The following is a 19,701-nucleotide window of genomic DNA, read 5'->3' as shown; positions in this document are numbered from 1 at the left end:
GAGTTCCTTCCTTCGCGGTTCAGCAAGGACAACCTGGACGGGTCCCGAGCAAGAAATGAAAAGGGAGGAGCCTTGCAAGAATGACCCGGCAAGGGGTACACAGAGCTACAAACAAAAGAAATGGGTTCTGCTCACAGTGCCCGAGGAGTGGGGTGACACGAAAAGTGGGGACCCTGCCCCCCGCCTGGGAGATGACCCGGGCTCCAGGAGACAAGCACAGGGCGTCGCACGCGGGGGCCGGCGGGAGGGGTGGGCGCGAGCGCGCGCGGGGTCTCACGCGGCTCCGAGGCGCGGCGCGCATGCTCAGTCTGGCACCTCTCCGGGAGGGGCGGGAGACCCGGCGCTCCGAGGCGGGGGGAGGAGCGCTCGCGCAGCCGCCCCTGACAGGAGCGGGCTCCGCGGCTGCTGCAGCGCTCAGCGCCGGGGCCCTGCCGGAGCCGGGTCTAGCATGTGCCGCGGCTCCCCGGCGGCGGCAGCGGCGGCAGCGGCTCCTCTGCAGCAACACCGGCAGCAACGGCCGCCATGGCCAAGTCCAGCGCGGAGCTCACCCGCGAGCTGCAAGGTACGAGGCTGCGGTGGTCTCCGGGACGCCCCGTCCGGGAGCCTCCCAGACCCAGTGCGTTCCTCTCCGCGGTACACCCCGGTGCCTCCCGCCCCTCATGCATCCCCATTCCAAGGCACCCCCCTGCCCCTGCATCCCAGCTCGGGGTATCGCTGTCCCCAGAGCATCCTCCGCTGGCCCCCTCTTCTCACCCTGTCAGGACCTTCCTGTCCCAGAGCCTCCCGTCCCGATCTTCAGTGACAGATGCAGTCCCTTTACGCTCCCTGGGGCTGACTCTCAGCAATCCTGGCCCAACCCTCGGCGAAGCATCCAGTCTCTCCTCCAGAGAGTCCCCGTTTCCCCGCCGGGCGGGGCCAGGCCCGCCCCGCCGGGTGATGGGAGCTGCCCCAGGTCCTGACCGCCTCTGGGCTCAACACCCTTCCTCCTCTGGGCCCCGCCCCGGAACTGGCTCCGGAGAGCCCCATGGCAGCCCGTCTCTGCACCCCGGCCAGTGGGGCAAAGAAGGGAGTCAGGAAAGAGGGCCCGAATTGGAGCAAAAACCAAGAGGAGGGTCTCTGCAGCTCTCCTACCACGGCCCCGGTCCCAGCCTGCCCTCTTCTCTCTACCCCCCTCACCCAACACCTCAAGGCCTCTCCTGCCTTGCAGCAGTTCTTAGACTTGGTCCAAACCAAGGGCCGATCCCCTAGCTCTGCCACAACCCTGACCCCCAGAGGCGGGAGCACAGGCTAGCCCACGCAGAGACCAGGACGCTCAAGGATACTCAGAGGCATGCTCTGCACCGTTTCAATTTCCCACACCTCCACACACACACAAGCACAATCTTGAGATGTGTGTACACACATCTTTGCAGAAACAGCACACACACACACATGCACATACATACTGGGATATCTGGATGGTTTCGCCAGCAGATGGGTTTGGGACTCATTTAAACACTCCTTCCTACCTCCCTACCCCCTACTCAGAACTGGCTGGCTCTATGCCCCTTTCACAACTGCAAGCACAGCATACTCATTCACACTTAGCCATGCCCACCAATACCACACACGGGCTCCCTGGCATCTTCTTTACATGCATAGTAAAAGGCAGACACTCACACCCAGACCACCTAAAATATAGTCAAAGGGACACCCCCACACTCCCCACACTGACTCACTGTGGATGTGTCCACAGCTGCTGGACTACACGGGTCAGAAAAATCCTTCACATTCTCTCACAGTGTCACTCAGCTACTGTCCCCCCTCGGTTTTCTCCACACCCTCCAGCCTCTCTAATAAAAAAGAAAAGTCACCCAAGAAGGAAAGGTCTCAGTCCCGGTCCTTCTTTGCCTCTCTCTGATTCTCTCCCCTCCCCTCCCACCTGACCCCTGGAGCGCCTTGGGTAAGTGGGGGTTGCCAGGGTAAGGAGAGCTCTGAGCAGCCCACCTCACCCCCGCCTGCAGACAGCATCCGAAGATGCCTGAGCCAAGGGGCTGTGCTCCAACAACACCGTGTGAAGCTGGAGACGAAGCCCAAGAAGTTCGAGGACCGAGTGCTGGTGAGGGCACTGGGCTGGGGGAGGGGAGGTGGTATCAAGGGCACCCGGGCTGAGAAGGGCAAGGAGGCTGGGCGGCAGAGGAGACAGAGGTGGAAGAGAGCTGAAAAGACCTAGCGTGGGGCATGGGGAGGCTGGACTCCGTGGATGTCCAGGAGCCTAGGGTGGGGCATGATGGGGAGGAGCTTCCAGAGCAGAGGGTCACTGCCAACAGGGGTGCACATGGGCTGAAGGGGGCAGTGTGACTAGGGCCCAGGAAGCTCCTATGAGCTGCTGATGTTTCCTCTCTCTGAAGGCCCTGACCTCCTGGCGCCTCCACATCTTCCCCCTTAAAGTCCCAGCCAAGGTGAGTTGGGCTGACGAGCAGGAGAGCAGCTGGCATGCACCTCTCCCCTCCCCCCACCCCGAGCCTGGCAGCCAGGCTCTGACCATCAGCGGGGCATTCCCGTGCCCCCTCCCCACAGGTGGAAAGCTCCTTCAATGTCCTGGAGATCCGCGCCTTCAACACGCTCAGTCAGAACCAGGCGAGCATCAGGGCTTGGGCCTCACCCTTGGGCTGGCAGGAGGAGGGAGCCTGCATCTGAGGCCCCACTGCTTCCTCTCCCCTAGATCCTAGTGGAGACGGAGCGTGGAATGGTGAGCCTGCGGCTGCCATCAGCTGAGAGCGTGGACCAGGTGACCCGACATGTGAGCTCTGCCCTCTCCAAGGTCTGCCCTGGCCCTGGGTGAGTGGCAAAGGAGGAGTCTCTCGAGGTGTTCGACAGTGTGGAGACCTCCCTTCCTGCCTCCCTCCTTCCCCTGCACCTGGGCCCCTGGGACACCAAGGAGAAGAGCTCTCATGTCCCCGCTCCTGCTTTTCCTGGGGATCCAGAAGCTATAACAGAGAAAGAATTGAGAGGCTCTTTCCCCCTCTTGGGATGGATTTGTTCGTTTTCCAGGAGTCTAATCCGGCGTGGAAATGCGGACACCCCAGAAGGGCCCCGAGACACATCCCCCAACTCTGAGACTTCCACATCCACCACGCACAGTGTCTGTGGTGAGCAGGGCAGACGTGAGGAAAGTGGGGCCCACACCCTGCCCACCCTGCCCCCCGCTCTGAGTCCTCTGGGTGTAGGGCTCTGCCTCCCCTGAGACTCCACATTCCCGGACCTCAGAGGTTCACAATGTAGCAGGACCCCAGGACACGGGTACATACAATGACCTTGACCTTTCCTTAAACTTCAAGTCTGTTCCCCACCCCCTTACCCCTCAAGGAGCCAGCCCATCTCCTGCCCCACAGGTGGCTTCTCCGAGACCTACGCTGCCCTGTGTGACTACAACGGGCTGCACTGCCGTGAGGAGGTGCAATGGGTGCGTTGGGCAGGGACCTGGCAGGTGGGCAGGCGGGACCCAGAGGCAGGGGGCTGAGGAGGAGGAGGGGAGCAGGTGTGAGCCCGTTCCACCTCTCCAAGGACGTGGACACCATCTATCATGCCGAGGATAACCGGGAGTTCAATCTTTTGGATTTCAGCCACTTGGAGAGCCGGTAAGCAGATGGAGGTTACTCAACCCTCCCATTCCAACCCCTGTCCAGCCCCAGCCCTTTTAGGTTCTCTCTTCCATTCCCACCCACAACCTCAGCTCTGTCTCCCAGCCCGCACCCCCACTGCCTTCTACTCCTCTAGGCTTTCCCCAGGCCAGCCATCCCTTCCTTAGTCTTTTCTTTCTGCCCCAGCCACCTGTTCACCACTTTCCCGCCCCTTTCAATCTCCCCATAGAGACTTGGCCCTAATGGTGGCAGCCCTGGCCTACAACCAATGGTTCACCAAACTCTACTGCAAGGACCTGCGGCTGGTAGAGTCTAGGAGGGGCAGGGTGGGGAGGGGAGAGCCGTGCCCTCTCTGGCTCCTGATCACATGACCCACTCTCCTCAGGGCTCTGAAGTGCTCGAACAGGTGCTACACACCCTCAGCAAGTCGGGGAGCCTGGAAGAGCTGGTGCTGGACAACGCTGGGCTTAAGACGTGAGGCCAGCCTCCTCTTTGGGCAGTGGTGGCCCCTTGATGTATTCTTAGGGTCCCGGAACCTCAGTGCATGCTATGGGCCTCTGAACTATCTCACCCGGCTCCTCGCTTTACAGAAGAGGAGACTGAGGCCCCAAGAGGGCTCCAGGCAAGGCACACCTAAGCCTCCTGCCCCCCCAACTCCATGGCTTTCCCCAGTATCTCCATATGCCCTGCCCCTTTTCCGCCATCAACCACTGAGCAGAGTGCGCTGCTCTGGTCTGGAGGACCCAAAGCTAGGCTTTGTCTCTGCACAACTTCCTAGGTACTCCAGAGTGGTGACAAACTCCCTGGCAGGCCCCAAGCTGCTCCCCGCCGGTGGGGGCCTCTAAGCATTGCAGCCCCAGCCAGGCAGGCAGGTGGAGGAGGAGGGGAAGCCCGGGGCCTGGGACAAACACATCCTTCCTCCCCTCCCCTGAAGGGACTTTGTCCAGAAGCTGGCCGGGGTGTTTGGGGAGAACGGGAGCTGTGTGCTGCATGCCCTCACTCTGTCCCACAACCCCATCGAGGACAAGGGTGAGCCCCAGCCCTGAATCCTACCCCCACCACAATGCAGACCCCTTGTCCCAACCCAGAGTCCAACCCGGCTCTCCGACCTGATGCCAGCCCCTGTCCCAATTCTGCCATTCTTGACCCAGGCCAGCATCCGCTCAAGCCCCCAGTCTGACTCTGCACCACCTGCCCCTAAGCCCACCTCTCAGGGGGCCCATTTCTCTCTCCTCAGGTTTCCTCAGTCTGAGCCAGCAGCTCCTCTGCTTTCCCACTGGCCTCACCAAGCTGTGCCTGGCCAAGACTGCCATTTCCCCTCGAGGTACTTGCCCCAGGACCCCTGATCTCTGACTCGGACCCACCCTCTCCGGCCCTCACAGTGCTGCCTAGGTTTTGAGCCCCAGGGAGAGTACCCACGCAGTCACACAGCATTCCGGGGATCAAGGAAGGGAAAGGAGCCACATTTTGGGAGCCGGGAAGAGCTGTGTACAAGGGAACGAGGTGGGGGTGGGGGCCAACCCAGCCCAGTGCCCGCTGTGCGCAGGGCTCCAGGCACTGGGCCAGACCTTCGGGGCCAATCCGGCCTTTGCCAGCTCCCTTCGATACCTGGACCTGAGCAAGAACCCTGGGCTGCTCGCCACAGACGAGGCCAATGTGAGTGCATGAATGTAGCCTCAAGCCCCTGTAGAAGCACGTTCAGGCTTCAGAGCCTAGACTCTCTGCCCTTTTGCCCCTAGGAGGGGAGGGGCTCTGTCACCTCTTCCCCTGCAGCCCTTCTGTCCTTCCTTCCCAGGCCCTCTACAGTTTCCTGGCCCAGCCCAACGCCCTGGTACACCTGGACCTGGCGGGGACCGACTGTGCCATTGACTCGGTGAGGGCTTGGTGATGGGGGAACCCAGCCTGCAGGGATCTGGGGAGGCCAGAGTGGGTCTCTGCCTCACCCCCGCCTTGAGTATGGAGGTGGGCAGAGCTGGCCGGATGGTTTCAGGTTCAGCTGAATTACAAAGCAACGACAAAGCTCACACCTGTGCCACACTGTGTCTTGGTTGTTCTGGCTGTGCCTAAGAGCCAGCCCAGGTCCATTCCCCAGCTAGGCACTCCCACACAGAGCAGAAGGAGGAGGACAGGACCCCTTCCCTAACTTGCACCAGGCACCTTATGAGCCTGCCGTGGCCCTGGCTTTCCATGTCCACTGCCTGTGAGCCTCTCACACCCCTGGGGGCCAAGCATGTGGGATAGACCCACTTTCCACAGAGGGAAAACTGAGGCTCGAAGGGGCTGCGTGGGCAGGCACAGTGGGGCCCGCATAGACTGCCCACCGAGGGGGAAGCACCAGGACCTCGGTGGGGAGAGAGGAGGGAATCCTGGCCCCACGAGACACACCCTGTCTCCCCTGACAGCTTCTGGGTGCCCTGCTCCATGGCTGCTGCTCCCACCTCACCTACCTCAACCTGGCGCGCAACAGCTGCTCCCACAGGTGGGGGCACAGGGGTGCAGGGGGCAGGGCCAACCGTGGGCGCCCCCTCCCTTGCTGACCCCAGGTGTCTCCGCAGAAAGGGCCGGGAAGCCCCAGCAGCCTTCAAGCAGTTCTTCAGCAGCGCCTACACTCTGAGCCACGTCAACCTGTCGGCCACAAGGCTGCCCCTGGAGGCCCTCAGGTCGGGTGGGTGCAGGGTTGGGGGGCGTCCGAGGGGGAACCTCGGAAGAACGGGGAGAGGAGTAAAGGTGGGCCTGCTGACCTTCCTCCCACAGGGCGCTGCTCCAGGGCCTCTCCCTCAACAGTCACCTCAGCGATCTGCATCTGGACCTCAGCAGCTGCGAGGTGAGCCCTCAGTCCCCCATCCATCGCCCACCATTCGTTCCTCTGACCTAAGTCAAGCCCTGGCTCCATCGGGCCTCCGCGCTACTCCTCTGTGACCCCCCCCAGACCTGACTACATTCCCTCTGTCCCCTCTTGGACTGTGGTCTGCGTCCCTCTATCTAGAGGTCATTTTCAGTCTCCAGGAGCTCCTTCGTGACCTCTTTGGGGTGGGAGATACCACGCTCCCCCACCAGAGGGCAGGAGCAAGCTGTCTCCAGAGCAGCCGCCCCAGATTTTCCTGACGGAAGTGAGGGAAGAGAGCCCTAAGAAAGGATCTGGTGTAGAGAAAGGGTCCTGGAGTTCCCGTTGTGGCCCAGTGGAAACAAATCTGACTAGGAACCATGAGGTTGCGGGTCAGATCCCTGGCCTCGCTCAGTGGGTTAAGGATCTGGTATTGCCGTGACCTGCGGTGTAGGCTGCAGACACGGCTCAGATCTGGTGCTGCTGCTGCTATGGCTGTGGCTGTGGTGTAGGCCAGCAGCTATAGCTCTGAACCCCTACCCTGATTGAACCCCTAGCCTGGGAATCTCCATATACTGCTAATGAGGCCCTAAAAAGCAAAAAAAAAAAAAAGAGAGAGAGAGAGAGAGAGAGAGAGAAAGGGTCTCCTGATTTTACACCAAGAGACCTGGTTTGACCTTGAATCCTGGCTGACTACTCTTATTTCTCAGCATTAAAAGTGTCCTCTCCTCCACCCCTACCCTGCCTCCCTGCCCCACCCCCTACTGTGTCCCTGCAGCTGCGCTCAGCTGGAGCCCAGGCTTTGCAGGAGCAGCTGGGGGCTGTCACCTGTGTGGGCAGCCTAGATCTGTCAGACAATGGTGAGTGGGGGCACCTCCCTTCCTGGAGGCCAGGTAGGGACAGGGGCCTAGAGCATGGGGGAAAAGCCCTAAGGAGACCCTGGTGAGCCTTGGGCCTCAAGGCCAGGCCTCTCCCATCTGTTGGCCAGGGTTTGACTCGGACCTCCTGACGCTGGTGCCTGCACTTGGCAAGAACAAGTCTCTCAAGCACCTGTTCCTGGGCAAGAACTTCAACGTCAAAGCCAAGTGAGGCCCCCTCCCTCCACCCACAGACCCTCACGCCATCATCCGCCTATCCTTTGGGGCTCGCTGTATTGCCTCTGGCCACCTCTCTGCTGCTCCAATAGCATGACCCCAGCCCCCTCCCTCCTACTCTGAGCCCCCACTCCCCGCAGGACCCTGGAGGAGATCCTCCACAAGCTGGTGCAGCTGATCCAGGAAGAGGACTGCGTGAGTGCCTGGGCCTGGGAGGGGACCTGCGGTGACGGGATCTGTGGGGACGGGGCCCAACCCCGTACTTGCCCACACAGTCCCTGCAGTCACTGTCCGTGGCAGACTCCCGGCTGAAGCTTCGCACCAGCATCCTCATCAATGCCCTGGGCAGCAACACCTGCCTGGCTAAGGTGGATCTGAGCGGCAATGGCATGGAGGACATCGGGGCCAAGATGCTGTCTAAGGCCCTGCAGATAAACTCCTCCCTCAGGTGGGGCCCACACCTGGACCCTCTGATCTGAGCCCCAGCCCTCCACCCCGCCTTACACAGGCCCTCCCTGCTGCCTCGCTGCTCTGTCCGCCAGTTTCTGGGAACCAGAGTTGGTTCCCAGAATCATCTCTGAGTCAGCCTCATTGCCTAGGGGGGTGGGGGGTGTCCCTGCCCTCTAAGAGAGGGAGGGGTGGACTTCCCGTCGAGGCGCAGCAGAAACAAATCTGACTAGGAACGATGAGGTTGTAGGTTCGATCCCTGGTCTCATTCAGTGGGTTAAGAATCCAGCATTGCCGTGAGCTGTGGTATAGGTCGCAGATGGGGCTTGGTTCCCACATTGCTGTGGCTCTGATATAGGCCAGCAGCTGTAGCTCCGATTGGACCCCTAGCCTGGGAACCTCCATATGCTGTGGGTACAGCACCCCCCAAAAAAAGAGGTGGGGGAGGGGTAACAGCCTAGTGCTCATCCTTTCCCCAGGACTATCCTGTGGGATCGGAACAATACATCTGCCCTGGGCTTTCTGGACATTGCAAGGGCCCTAGAGAGGTGAGTAGACCAGGGCCCGGCCCTGACCCAGGCCCCCAGCCTCCCTGAACCTGGACCAGGCCGGGACTACTCCAGCCCAAACCCAGCCCACTTGACCTAATTGCGCAGAAAGGTTAGGAAGGGCCCCAGGAGAGGGGGCTGGTCAGCAAGAGGTGGGGGTTGGAGCGGGTGCCTCTCCTGACACCTCTGCCCCCCCAGCTGTGCTGCTCTGTCCCACAGCAACCACACGCTGCGCTTCATGTCCTTCCCTGTGAGCGACATCTCCCAAGCCTACCGCAGCGCCCCCGAGCGCACCGAGGACGTCTGGCAGAAGGTGGCAGCCTAAGCAGGGTGGAACCCGAGGGGCGGGGGCCAGCCCGCACCACTTGGCCCTCACCCCCTCTCCCTGCCGAACCCATCATCTCCAGATCCAGTGGTGCTTGGTGAGGAATAACCATTCCCAGACGTGTCCCCAGGAACAGGCCTTCAGGCTGCAGCAGGGCCTGGTGACCAGCAGCGCCGAGCAAGTAAACGTTTCCCTCTGGGCCACAGGGGGCACGCCCGGGGCATGCTGGGCATGGGTGTCATGTGATGGAGCGCAGGGCGGGGAGGCAGCACGACAGAGGCATTATGTGATGTCCACAACTGGATCGTGCACGTGGGAAAGCAAAAATAATAGACGTGCAGGATGTGGGTCCCCAAAGTGAGAGAAAATATGGTCAAACAGCAAGGGGTCAGCCGTCAAGGGGGCTGGCAAGAGGGCACAGGCCTGGGAGCTGCACCAAGCATGGAAGAGGGCAGCCCCAGAAGAGGGAACAGGCCCCCCCCATCACACTTACCCGTCAGTGCTAGCACCAGTAGCACTGCCTAACTGGGCCCAGAAATGGGGGGCCCAGGGGGCTCACCTGGGAAGGTGAAGATGCCCGGGGTCTCCCCCTGACACTCTTGCCACCTGTGCCACAGATGCTGCAGAGGCTGTGCGGACGGGTGCAGGAGGAGGTTCGGGCCCTGAGGCTGTGCCCCCTGGAGCCTGTGCAGGATGAGCTGCTCTACGCCCGGGACCTCATCAAGGACGCCAAGAACTCCCGGGCGGTGAGCTCTCTGCAGCCCCACCCGCCCCTGATGGTCTGGACGGCCCAAGAAGGCCAGGGAGTGTGCAGGCCCTGCTCCGGGCATCTGCCCTCCTAGCCCAGGGTCCCCAGGGACCTAGTGAGGCCTGATTCTGCCCTTCTGATCAGAGCCCCTTCCTTCCCCAGCTGTTTCCCAGCCTCTATGAGCTGGGCCACATGCTGGCCAACGACGGGCCTGTGCGGCAGAGGCTGGAGTCAGTAGCCAGTGAGGTATCCAAGGCTGTGGACAAGGAGCTGCAGGCAAGTCCCGGGGAGGGAGCCAGGGCTGCCCAAGGCCCTAAGCAGAAGGCTGAGGACAGCCTGGGGAGAGGACTGTGCGCAAGAAGGAAATGAAGAGAGGAGACCATACTCCCACTGGGAGAGGCATTGCTAGGAACCCGGGCTTGGATGTTTGCTGCTACCTTCAGCCTTAGCCCCTCATCTCTGACCTCTCCCTCTGGAGTCTGATCCTTGGACTGACTCCCCCCTGTCCATAGTCCATGTGTTAGGATGGCTAGGATGTGAGGAAGCCTGAGTGTGCAAGACTCTGCTGCTAACTAGCCCTGTGACCTTGGCAAGAGCTGGAATAAACAGGCTGGAGTCCCTTCCGCTGTGGTGCCAGCCCTGACCCTGCCCTCCCTGGGGCTCCGGCCTCCTTTCCCCTCCTACTAGGTGATCCTGGAGTCCATGGTCAGCCTAACGCAGGAGCTATGCCCCGTGGCCATGCGGGTGGCCGAAGGGCACAACAAGATGCTGAGCAATGTGGCCGAGCGTGTCACTGTGCCCCGGAACTTCATCCGAGGGGCGCTGCTGGAGCAGGCGGGCCAGGACATTCAGAACAAGCTGGAGTGAGAGGCGGGGGCGGGGCTGGGGCCGGCTGGACTTGGCCTCGAGCACTTAGGGACTTGGGGCCCAGCGATCAGCAATGAATAATGAATGACACACTCTCCATTATGAGGGAATGAATCTTTAACCAACTGCAACCTTGCTCTTTAGGGTCTGACTGGTCTTTGCCCTCGAAGTCTAAGTGCTGAGCTGGGGTTTTGGAGGCCAGGCAGTGCACACAGGTGTACACACACATAGCCACACACCTACCCCAGGAATTGCCCCCTAGACACAGAGGACAGCCTCCTCGGAGGCACAGGCAAAGAAGAGGGGTACATGGACGGCACAGCCTCTGCCCCCAAGTGTTCATGGCCCCTAGAGCTCTTCCATTCCAATCAGGGCGCAACCTGTCACCAAAGCAAAGGAAAATTATTACACCAACCTGCGTGGGAAACAGCCAGGTTCAAGATGCTGCCGATTTCTGCTCTCACAGCAGAGACCAGCAGGGTTCACTCGGCACCCCCAATTTACTCTCCCCTGTTCCACTGGAGCTCCGGGGACCTGACCCAGAGCCCCCCTCTTCCTCCTTCCCCTCACTTCCTCTTCATCCACCCTCCGCATCCACACACCCCAAGGCGGGAGGGGCTGTGGGTGGAACTGGATGGTAGACCTCAGATGTCTCCGTGGCCCTCTGGGGGAGGCTGGGGCGGAGGCTCGGGGGCAGGGAGGGGGAAGCTGAGCAGCCCCACCTGTGCCCACAGTGAAGTGAAGCTCTCAGTCGTCACCTACCTGACCAACTCCATAGTGGACGAGATCCTGCAGGAGCTATACCACTCCCACAAGAGCCTGGTAAGGCCCAGGCAGGCCCTCCACCCCACATCACCCCATCTTCCCCCGCCGCCCCTCCCCAACAAGGTCCTGGAAGGGGGGCAGCTTCCTCAGGATCCTGTTCACACCTGTCCCTCCCCAGGCCCGACACTTGGCCCAGCTAAGGACACTGTCAGATCCGCCAGGGGGGACGGGCCAAGGACAGGATCTGTCCTCCCGGGGCCGAGGCCGGAACCATGACCTTGAGGAGACCACGGATGATGAACTTGGGACCAACATCGTGAGCGCCCCCATGCCCACTCCCCTCCTTAACCTAGGTCCTGCCCCTGAACCTACAAAACGCTATCCCATTCCACTTTCCTGGACTCTACTCTCTGCCCCTCACTGGGTCTCCTCCCTCACCCCGATCCCACCCAGCCTCTTCCCTCGTCCCAGTGCCTCAGCCACCTGAGGACAGGGGAGGCAGGGTAGACTCTAAAGAGAAGGCTCAATGAGGAATGGGAGGCTCCAGGTGAGGCTGCTGGGACTTGCCACCTGCCCCCACCATTCGCCTCCATCTCTGCAGGACACCATGGCCATCAAGAAGCAGAAACGCTGCCGCAAGATCCGGCCAGTGTCTGCCTTCATTAGTGAGTCTTCCAGCCTCCAAGCTCATGGCCCTGTTTCCCTTTCTTTGTTCTCCATCTCACCCGCCTGCTTTCTCCCCAGACCTCCTGCTAGTCCCTCTAACAATGCTGTCCCCACAGGTGGGAGCCCTCAGGACATGGAAAGCCAGCTGGGGAGCCTGGGGATCCCCCCTGGCTGGTTCTCAGGACTCGGGAGCAGCCAGCCCACAGCTAGTGGCTCCTGGGAAGGCCTTTCTGAGCTGCCCACTCATGGCTATAAACTAAGGCATCAAACACAAGGGAGGCCTCGGCCCCCCAGGACCACCCCTCCGGGACCTGGACGGCCTAGCGTGAGTCCCTCAGGCCACACAAGAGGACTGACCTCACTTGGCAATGCCAGAGCCAGGGATTCTAGCTCTAGGACACCAATGCCAGAGGCACTAGCTTTGGGGGATGGGGCAGGGGCCCAGGCAGACTATGGAAGAGGAATTAGCCGGATCGGGTAGAGCTAGACCTTGGCGCAGATAGAAAATCTTTCTGCTACACAGTGGGGTTCTCGTTTTGGTGAGAGAGTCAAGAGCTGCCAAGCTTAGGAAATGCCTAGGTGGCTTGAGGTCTAAGCCTCCATGGGGCCAAGCAGAGGTAAGTCCAAGTGCGGAGGGGAAGGCCCTTTGCACTTGGACTCGGATGGAGGGAAGGCCTCCTCACCCAGATGATATATCCTACAGGACTTCCCTCCCAGCAGGTGCCAGTACCTGGGTCTCGTCAGGAGAACGGGATGGCCACCCGCCTGGATGAGGGGCTGGAGGACTTCTTCAGCCGAAGGGTCATGGATGAAAGCTCCAGGTGTGGCTCCCAGGCACACCCCCACCCCAATTTCAGGAGGCCCCGAGGTCCTCAAAGGGCTTCCGGGTCTGCCTAGCTCTCAGGGAGACCTCTCAATGGCAGTGCCCCCAAGCTGGTTTTTCTGGAATATTTCCCCCACATTCTCATTCTGCCCCACCTGGCCCTGAGCTCCCGTGTTCTCTGAATCCCCTCAGGACAGCTGGAAAGAATGGGGCCGGAGGGAACCACCACAGCAGGGTTGGAGGGGTGGGGACAGCAGGCCCTGGGATGGAGTGGTGGTTAGTGGTACCAGGCCTGGAGGGGGTGCTCTGCCACCGTCCCACACGGACTCCCCAGCATCTCTCCAGAAGGATCTGGGGCCCTTGGAGAGCCTGAGAGGAGGTGGGGGAGGCATGCCTGGGAAGAAAGAGGTTGCTAAGGGCCATGGTGGGGAAGGGGAGTGCACCATGGCCGGAGAATATGTGGATAGGGTAACGGAGTGCCAGGAAAGACTAGATGAGAAAGGGAAGCCGGGAGTTCCAGTCGTGGCGCAGAGGAAACCAATCTGACCAGCATCCATGAGGAAGGCAGGTTCGATCCCTGGTCTCGCTCAGTAGGTTAAGGATTCGGCGTTGCTGTGAGCTGCCGTGTAGGTCAAAGACGCAGCTTGGATCCCGAGTTGCTGTGGCTCTGGCTATGGTGTAGGCTGGCAGCTGCAGCTTTGATTTGACCGGTAGCCTGGGAACCTCCACATGCCGTGGATGTGACCCTAAAAAGAAGACGAAAAAAGAGAGAGAGAAATGGAATCAGGAGGTCCTAAGAGCCAGGACTGGCCTAGCACCGGCACCACCCTGGGCCCCCATGACCTTGGCACTAACTCATCCCCACCCTGCCCAGCTACCCCCGGACTCTGAGGACCCTGCGGCCAGGCCTCTCGGAGCCGCCACTGCCTCCACTCCAGAAGAAGAGGCGCCGGGGCCTGTTTCACTTTCGCCGGCCCCGGAGCTTCAAGGGGGACAGGGGGCCAGGGTCCCCCACCACTGGGCTCCTCCTCCCTCCTCCCCCACCCCCACCCCCCACTCAGGAGAGCCCCCCCAGCCCAGATCCCCCGAGTCTTGGCAATAACTCCTCCCCCTGCTGGAGCCCAGAGGAGGACAGCAGCCTTGTCCCCACATTTGGCGGGGGCCAGGGGCCTTCCTTCCGCAGGAAGATGGTAAGTGAGGCAGGGGGGCCAAATCCTCCTGGTTTGCTGTCCTACATGTAGCCCATCCACCCACCCCACCCCAGGCTATCAATGAGAGAACGCTAGGACTTGGGGTTCAGGGGAACTTTTTCACCCCAATGCCCCACTCCTTGGCTCCCTGGGCTAAGCTTGGTGCCCTCAGAGCATGCTGGGAGTCCCAGCGTGCATACGGGAGCAGTGGAAGGACTCCTCACAGGGTCTGGGTAGGGCGGCCCCCAGGCAGGGGAGTAGGGGTGGGGGGCTTCCCTGCTCCCTTGCTGTCCGTGGAGCCCCTTGTCCATCAGGAACTGCCTCTAAACCTGAAAACCTGTTCCAGGGCACTGAGGGGGCAGAGCCTGGGGAGGGGGGCCAGGCCCCTGCAACAGCACAGCAGCCAAGGGTCCATGGTGTCGCCCTTCCTGGGTTGGGAAGAGCCAAAGGTTGGAGCTTCGACGGGAAACGAGAGGTGAGGGGAGCCCTGGGCAACCAACCGAGGGTCCTGTGGGTCCCTGCCTACCACCCTGCCCTTTCTACGGCCCTGCAGCTGGTAGGGCCGTGGAAAGAGCAGTGCTTTAGTGCTAGAAGGTGTTAGTTGGAGTTCCCATCATGGCTCATCAGGTTAAGAACCTGGCTAGTATCCATGAGGATGCAGGTTTGATCTCGGGCCTCACTCAGTGAGTTAAGGATCCGCATCCATGACCTACACCTTTGCCATAAGCTGCGGTGTAGGTCATGGATGCGGCTCAGATCCAGCGTTCCTGTGGCTGTGGTGTAGGCCAGCAGCTCCGATTTAACCCCTAGCCCAGGAATTTCCACGGGCCGAAAGTGTGGCCCTAAAAAGAAAAACGAAAAAAAAAAAATGTGTTAGCTTCAGTTTTGCCCCTACATGTGCAGTTTTGCCCCTGTGTTGTCATTTTGTTAAGTGACCAGGATGCCACTTAACTTCCTGGAGCCTCTGCTCCCTTGTAAAGTGGATAGGCTGAAAAATATTTACTTCCAGCTCTGTTTCCCAAATTTTGGTGACTTGATTACCACCATTCTGACTGCTTTTTACCTTCGCCACACACTACGGCCCTATTTACATAATATTTTTATTTAAATCAACTGACTTTTTTGGAGTTCCCATTGTGGCACAGCAGAAACAAATCCAACTAGGAACCATGAGGTTGCCGGTTTGATCCCTGGCTTTGCTCAGTGGGTTAGGGATCCGGCATTGCCATGAGCTGTGGTGTAGATCACAGAGGTGGCTCGGATCTGGCATTGCTGTCTGTAGCTGTGGCTGTGGCTGTGACTGGCGGCTACGGCTCTGATTAGATCCCTAGCCTGGGAACCTCCAAGTGCCGCAAGTGCAGCCCTAAAAAGACAAAAGACAAAAAAAAAAAAAAAAAAAAAAAGTTACAAAACTAAATCAACTGACCTTTTTAAACTTAGTCTAGATCTAAGCCTTAGCATCCTTAAAATCACTAGCTTGTTGTACTAGTCTTGTTTTTTCCTCCTACACATAAAATAAACACATAACTATCAAAACAACAGTATGTTCACTTGTGTAAACCATTTCTTATGCCCCCAGAGGTGGTGTGGGTGCCAGTCTGTGAGGAAAATGGTCCAAGTGTCTAGGGACTAATGACATGAGAAGATAGAGCAGAAGCCACTTGCTAACTGCAGTCCCCCATAGAGGGGACTTTTCTTTTTTTTTTTTTTTTTTTTTTTTTTTTTTTTGCTTTTTTTAGGGCCACACCCACAGTATATGGAGGTTCCCAGGCTAGGGGTCTAATTGGAACTACAGCTGCCAACCTACATACACCACAGCCACAGCAACACGGGATCCGAGCCGCATCTGCAACCTACACCACAGCTCATGGCAACACCGGATCCTTAACCCACTGAGGGAGGCCAGGGATCGAACCTGCAACCTCATGGTTCCTAGTTGGATTCTTTCCACTGCACCATGACGGGAACTCCAACGGGCCTTTTTTTATGACCTGACTCAGCTGTCCTTTCAGGGCACAGGCCCAGACCTGGAGGGCAGCGTCCAGGCTTGGCAGAAACGGCGCTCTTCGGACGATGCAGGTGAGAACGGGGGCCCTCGCTTCCTTCCTTCCTTCACCCCACTCTCAGGGCCCCTCCTAACATGCCTTTTCCCCTTACCCCTTTCCCACCGCCTCCCTCCACTCCAGGGCCTGGAGCCTGGAAGCCCCCCCCACCGCCCCAAAGCACCAAGCCGAGCTTCAGTGCCATGCGCCGCGCGGAGGCCACGTGGCACATAGGTATGGAAAGCCCTGTCTTAGGCGGCAGCTCTGAAGGCCTGGGGTGTGTCCAAGGGACAGCAGCCAACCAGGGTGGGGCAGTGAGAAGTGACACAGTAAAACGGCTTCAGGATGTGTATAAAACTACACCCAAGAGAAACAAACAACCCAACCCAGAAAGGCCCCACAGAGCAGACGTGGCTTTGCCAGGTTTAGCAGACAGGAGCAACCCTGTATGGATGGCTCTGGGGAATTTTTAGGGCAGGGGCCAGCCACTGAATGTACCCTCTGTAAAGAAGGCCTTCCATAGCACCCTCGCTGGGGAGAGGGTGTGCAGTACTAGCCAGGCCAGGCCCCCTCAAGCATTCCGGTCTCCTCCAAAAACAGTTGACTGGGCCATCCTCTGTTCGCTCAGAAAAGTCCCAGTCAGAAGGGGCAAGAGCCCCACATTGGGGGTCAGACACCCCAGGTGTTAGGCCTAGCTCAGCCACCACCCTCCCCGACAGCATTCACGTCCAAGTTATTTAGCTTCCAGCATAAAGGGGAGGGGATCATAGTATGATACCTCCCTTCTGCTGGGTTCAGAGTACCTTTCCTAAGGAGTGGCAAAGAAAGGCCAGTCAACTTGGCGTCAGCCTCAGTTCCCACAGGTCTGGAAAGTGACCCTCCAACAAAATTGACGGGGAAAGGTAGACACTCCCCTCCGCCACTCCCACCCCAGGGCAGGGTATGAGGGCACGGTGCCCAGGCAGCCAGGCTGGCCTGAGGCTTGGCAAAGCCATGTCTGCTGCCCCATCCCCCAAGGCTGACCCAGCGTGGGGGCATCTTCACTGATTATCCCATCCCCCACACAGAGTGGTTAAGATACCTGCAATAGGTTACCATCCTTCATCTGGGGGAACCACAACAGTCAGGGGCTTCCCTCTGCCCACACATACCTACTGCCAGCCAGCACCCTCCAGGTCATCCTCACCCGCGCCGCACAGATACAGGCACAGGCACACAGACAACCCCATCCAGGTGGTGTATCCTCAGGCTCCGGTTACAGAAGGCCATGGGGTGGGGGGAGGGGCAGTGAGGGTGCCAGGCACCTCTCCTCCAGCCTCATCATCTAAATCAGACTGGCAGAGAGTCCTAAGAAATCCAGGCTGCAGCCTTGGCAGGGCCCTGGGGCACTGCAGCCCTGCATGGGCAACCAGGCCTGGGGACCCAGCCCTGGCTCTGTCCCTGCTCAAGGGGGTCAGCCTGGCCCAAGCCCCTCTGAGGTGACAGGCTAGGGAGGATCCAGGGGACCTAAGGCTAAGGAAATGTGAGAGCAGAAGGGGACATCCAAAGCAGAGACATAGGGAGTTCCCGTCGTGGCGCAGTGGTTAACGAATCCAACTAGGAACCATTTGCGGGTTCGATCCCTGCCCTTGCTCAGCTGGTTAACAATCCTGCGTTGCTGTGGCTCTGGCGTAGGCCGGTGGCTACAGCTCCAATTAGACCCCTAGCCTGGGAACCTCCCATATGCCACGAGAGCAGCCCAAGAAATGGCAAAAAGACAAAAAAAAAACAAAAAACAAAGCAGAGACATAAATGCAGATGTGCCTGCGGGGTGGGGGGTAAGTCCTAACCTCTGTGGCTGTGGCGTAGGCTGGCACCTGCAGCTAAGGTTTGACCCCTAGCCTGGGAACTTCCATATGCAGAGGGTGTGGCCCTAAAAAGACAAAAGACAAAAAAAAAAAAAAAAAAAAAGAACGTCTTTTCCTGCAGTTTCTCCTCTCTTCCCATCCCCCAGCTGAGGAGAGTGCCCCCAACCCCAGCTGCAAGAGCCCCAGCCCAGCCTCTCAAGATGGGGAGGAAGAGAGAGAGGGAGCCCTATTCGCTGAGAGGCCGGCTCCTGCTAGAAACACTAAGGTGAGGGCCAGCAAGGCGGCGGAGAAGACACTCTGATAAGGCGGAAGGACTAACTCGCTGACGCAGCATCTCCCTTCTTCTGCCAGCTGCAGGACCCCCCTCTAGCTCCACGACCCCCCAAGCCAGTGGCTGTGCCAAGGGGCCGCCGTCCCCCCCAGGAGCCAGGGAGCAGGGAGGAGGCTGAGGCTGGGGGTGCAGCCCCAGGAATGAACAAACCCCGGCTGAGGCTTGGCTCACAGCAGGACCAAGAGGAGCCCGAGGTCCAAGGTCTGCTCCCTGGCTGGAAGGGGTTGGGGGCACCTCTGGGGCCTTGCTGCCCACATCAGGTCCCTTTCTGGTCTTGGGATGAGTGACAAACAACTGGCAGTCACAGCCTGTACGAGCCCTCAGTGTGTGAGCCCCACTCATGTGCCAGGCCTGCCCTGACTGTCATTTCAGGGCCCCCAGATCCAGGCCGCCGGACCGCCCCCCTGAAGCCCAAGAGGACACGGCGGGCACAGTCCTGTGACAAGCTGGAGCCTGATAGAAGACGGCCCCCTGACTCCACAGGTGCCAGAGGGGTGGGTGAGAGGGTGGTGCCTCTTCCCACCCATCCATCTGACGCAGTGTCCCCACACGGGGTGGCTGGCTCTCCCTGCCCAGGAAACAGGGCTCCCTGGATTTGTCCCCACCAGGAACCAGTGAACCAGGAACCGACTGACAGCGGCTGCTGCACCCTCCCCTGCCCTCCTCTTGACATGTGCCTCACAAGGACTCAGACCACCCCCCCACCCGCCCCCACACCTCCAGGCCCCTCTGCCAGCCACTGTCCCACAGGCTCAGGATGGCAGGATGAGGCGTGGGGGGCAGGGGTGAGGGACAGGAAGGGAGGAAGCGACCTGGAGAGAGGGAAGCTCCCAATGCCTTGCTTGCTCTGCAGAGCTTAGGGGTGGGGGCCCTCTCCTCCCCTGGGAGGGCAGAGCTGTCCCTCTATCCCCAGGGGCTCTCTCTCCACTTGTATAGAATAAAAAACCAAAATCACCGCCTGCCTGAATCTTTGCTGTCTTCCCCATTCGCTGCTCCCATTCCGCACCAGCTGCTCCCCTTCCCTCAAGCCCTCACTGTGAGGAACATCCCCCAGTCCCCCAGGGATGGGGCTGGGGCTCTGCAGGGAGAAGCAGAAAAGACCGGAGAGCTACTGGATGAGAGGGGACTGGGAAGTCCAGAAGCAGGGGAGGTATTTCCTGCTGGGCTGAGCTGGCTGGACAAGGGACCAAAATGGCAGAAATCAATGCCAGTGTGTATCAGGCTTTGCAGGGTGCAGTGAGATTGGGACAATCCCAGTGAACCAGAGGGAGGTTGGGAAGCAGTGTGCTCTGTGTGTGTGTGCGTGTGTATACGCACAGGCAGGTTCACTAATGCTGAAGATAAATGGTGTTGTGTCATCCTCGAGGCACCATCAGAAATCTCGAGAGAAGAGCCGCCTACAGGTGATCAGAGTGCCTATGGCATGGGGAGATCAATGATTCAAATTAATTGTTTCCCTTGGTGTGCTAACAAATGTCCTAGCTTGGCATCAGGACTCTGCTGAGGAGCCTCTCCCTGTGAAGCCCTTCCTGATGTCTTCCCCCAACTCACCCTAATTGAG

General features: G+C 59.7%; 1 protein-coding gene across 50 annotated transcripts; it reads left to right on the top strand.

Annotated features, from left to right (window-relative positions):
- Positions 1–332: 332 nt before the first annotated feature.
- CARMIL3 (capping protein regulator and myosin 1 linker 3) lies at positions 333–19,095 on the top strand. Of its 50 annotated transcripts, none has more exons than XR_014810803.1 (40): positions 333–562; positions 2,004–2,098; positions 2,391–2,441; positions 2,560–2,619; positions 2,705–2,820; positions 3,034–3,131; positions 3,375–3,445; positions 3,547–3,620; positions 3,853–3,928; positions 4,009–4,097; positions 4,558–4,652; positions 4,861–4,947; positions 5,170–5,279; positions 5,419–5,496; positions 6,026–6,102; positions 6,179–6,283; positions 6,378–6,447; positions 7,226–7,307; positions 7,436–7,532; positions 7,682–7,736; positions 7,817–7,989; positions 8,468–8,536; positions 8,756–8,849; positions 8,944–9,038; positions 9,479–9,607; positions 9,772–9,885; positions 10,297–10,472; positions 11,211–11,298; positions 11,420–11,557; positions 11,843–11,906; positions 12,024–12,232; positions 12,628–12,728; positions 13,605–13,920; positions 14,267–14,395; positions 15,933–15,999; positions 16,107–16,196; positions 17,956–18,074; positions 18,167–18,341; positions 18,513–18,623; positions 18,749–19,095. XR_014810803.1 is itself a non-coding variant. In XM_084969141.1 (40 exons), exons 1-40 carry the CDS (start codon positions 523–525, stop codon positions 18,772–18,774), a joined length of 4,113 nt encoding a protein of 1,370 aa, XP_084825267.1. In that variant the 5' UTR covers positions 333–522; the 3' UTR covers positions 18,775–19,095. The 50 variants fall into 50 exon arrangements, 37 of the variants coding, with proteins under 37 accessions (XP_084825267.1, XP_084825261.1, XP_084825265.1 ...); XR_014810801.1 differs by having other exon boundaries at positions 18,161–18,341; XR_014810806.1 differs by having other exon boundaries at positions 18,161–18,341; positions 18,717–19,095.
- Positions 19,096–19,701: the final 606 nt, after the last annotated feature.

This window comes from Sus scrofa, chromosome 7 (assembly GCF_054392235.1).
Source record: "Sus scrofa isolate SSC_HxYL_T2T_F1_AM1 chromosome 7, Sscrofa_HxYL_maternal_Yorkshire_Landrace_v2.0, whole genome shotgun sequence".
In the NCBI taxonomy this organism is placed as follows: Eukaryota; Metazoa; Chordata; class Mammalia; order Artiodactyla; family Suidae; genus Sus; species Sus scrofa.
This window is presented reverse-complemented; position numbering and strand designations above follow the sequence as displayed.

Coding starts and splice junctions, on each gene's coding strand:
- CARMIL3 (XM_084969132.1), top strand. CDS start 523: ATGGCCAAGTCCAGCGCGGAGCTCACCCGCGAGCTGCAAG. Junction 6,103..6,178: donor CGCAACAGCTGCTCCCACAG/GTGGGGGCACAG, acceptor GTGTCTCCGCAG/AAAGGGCCGGGAAGCCCCAG. Junction 6,448..7,225: donor TGGACCTCAGCAGCTGCGAG/GTGAGCCCTCAG, acceptor GTGTCCCTGCAG/CTGCGCTCAGCTGGAGCCCA.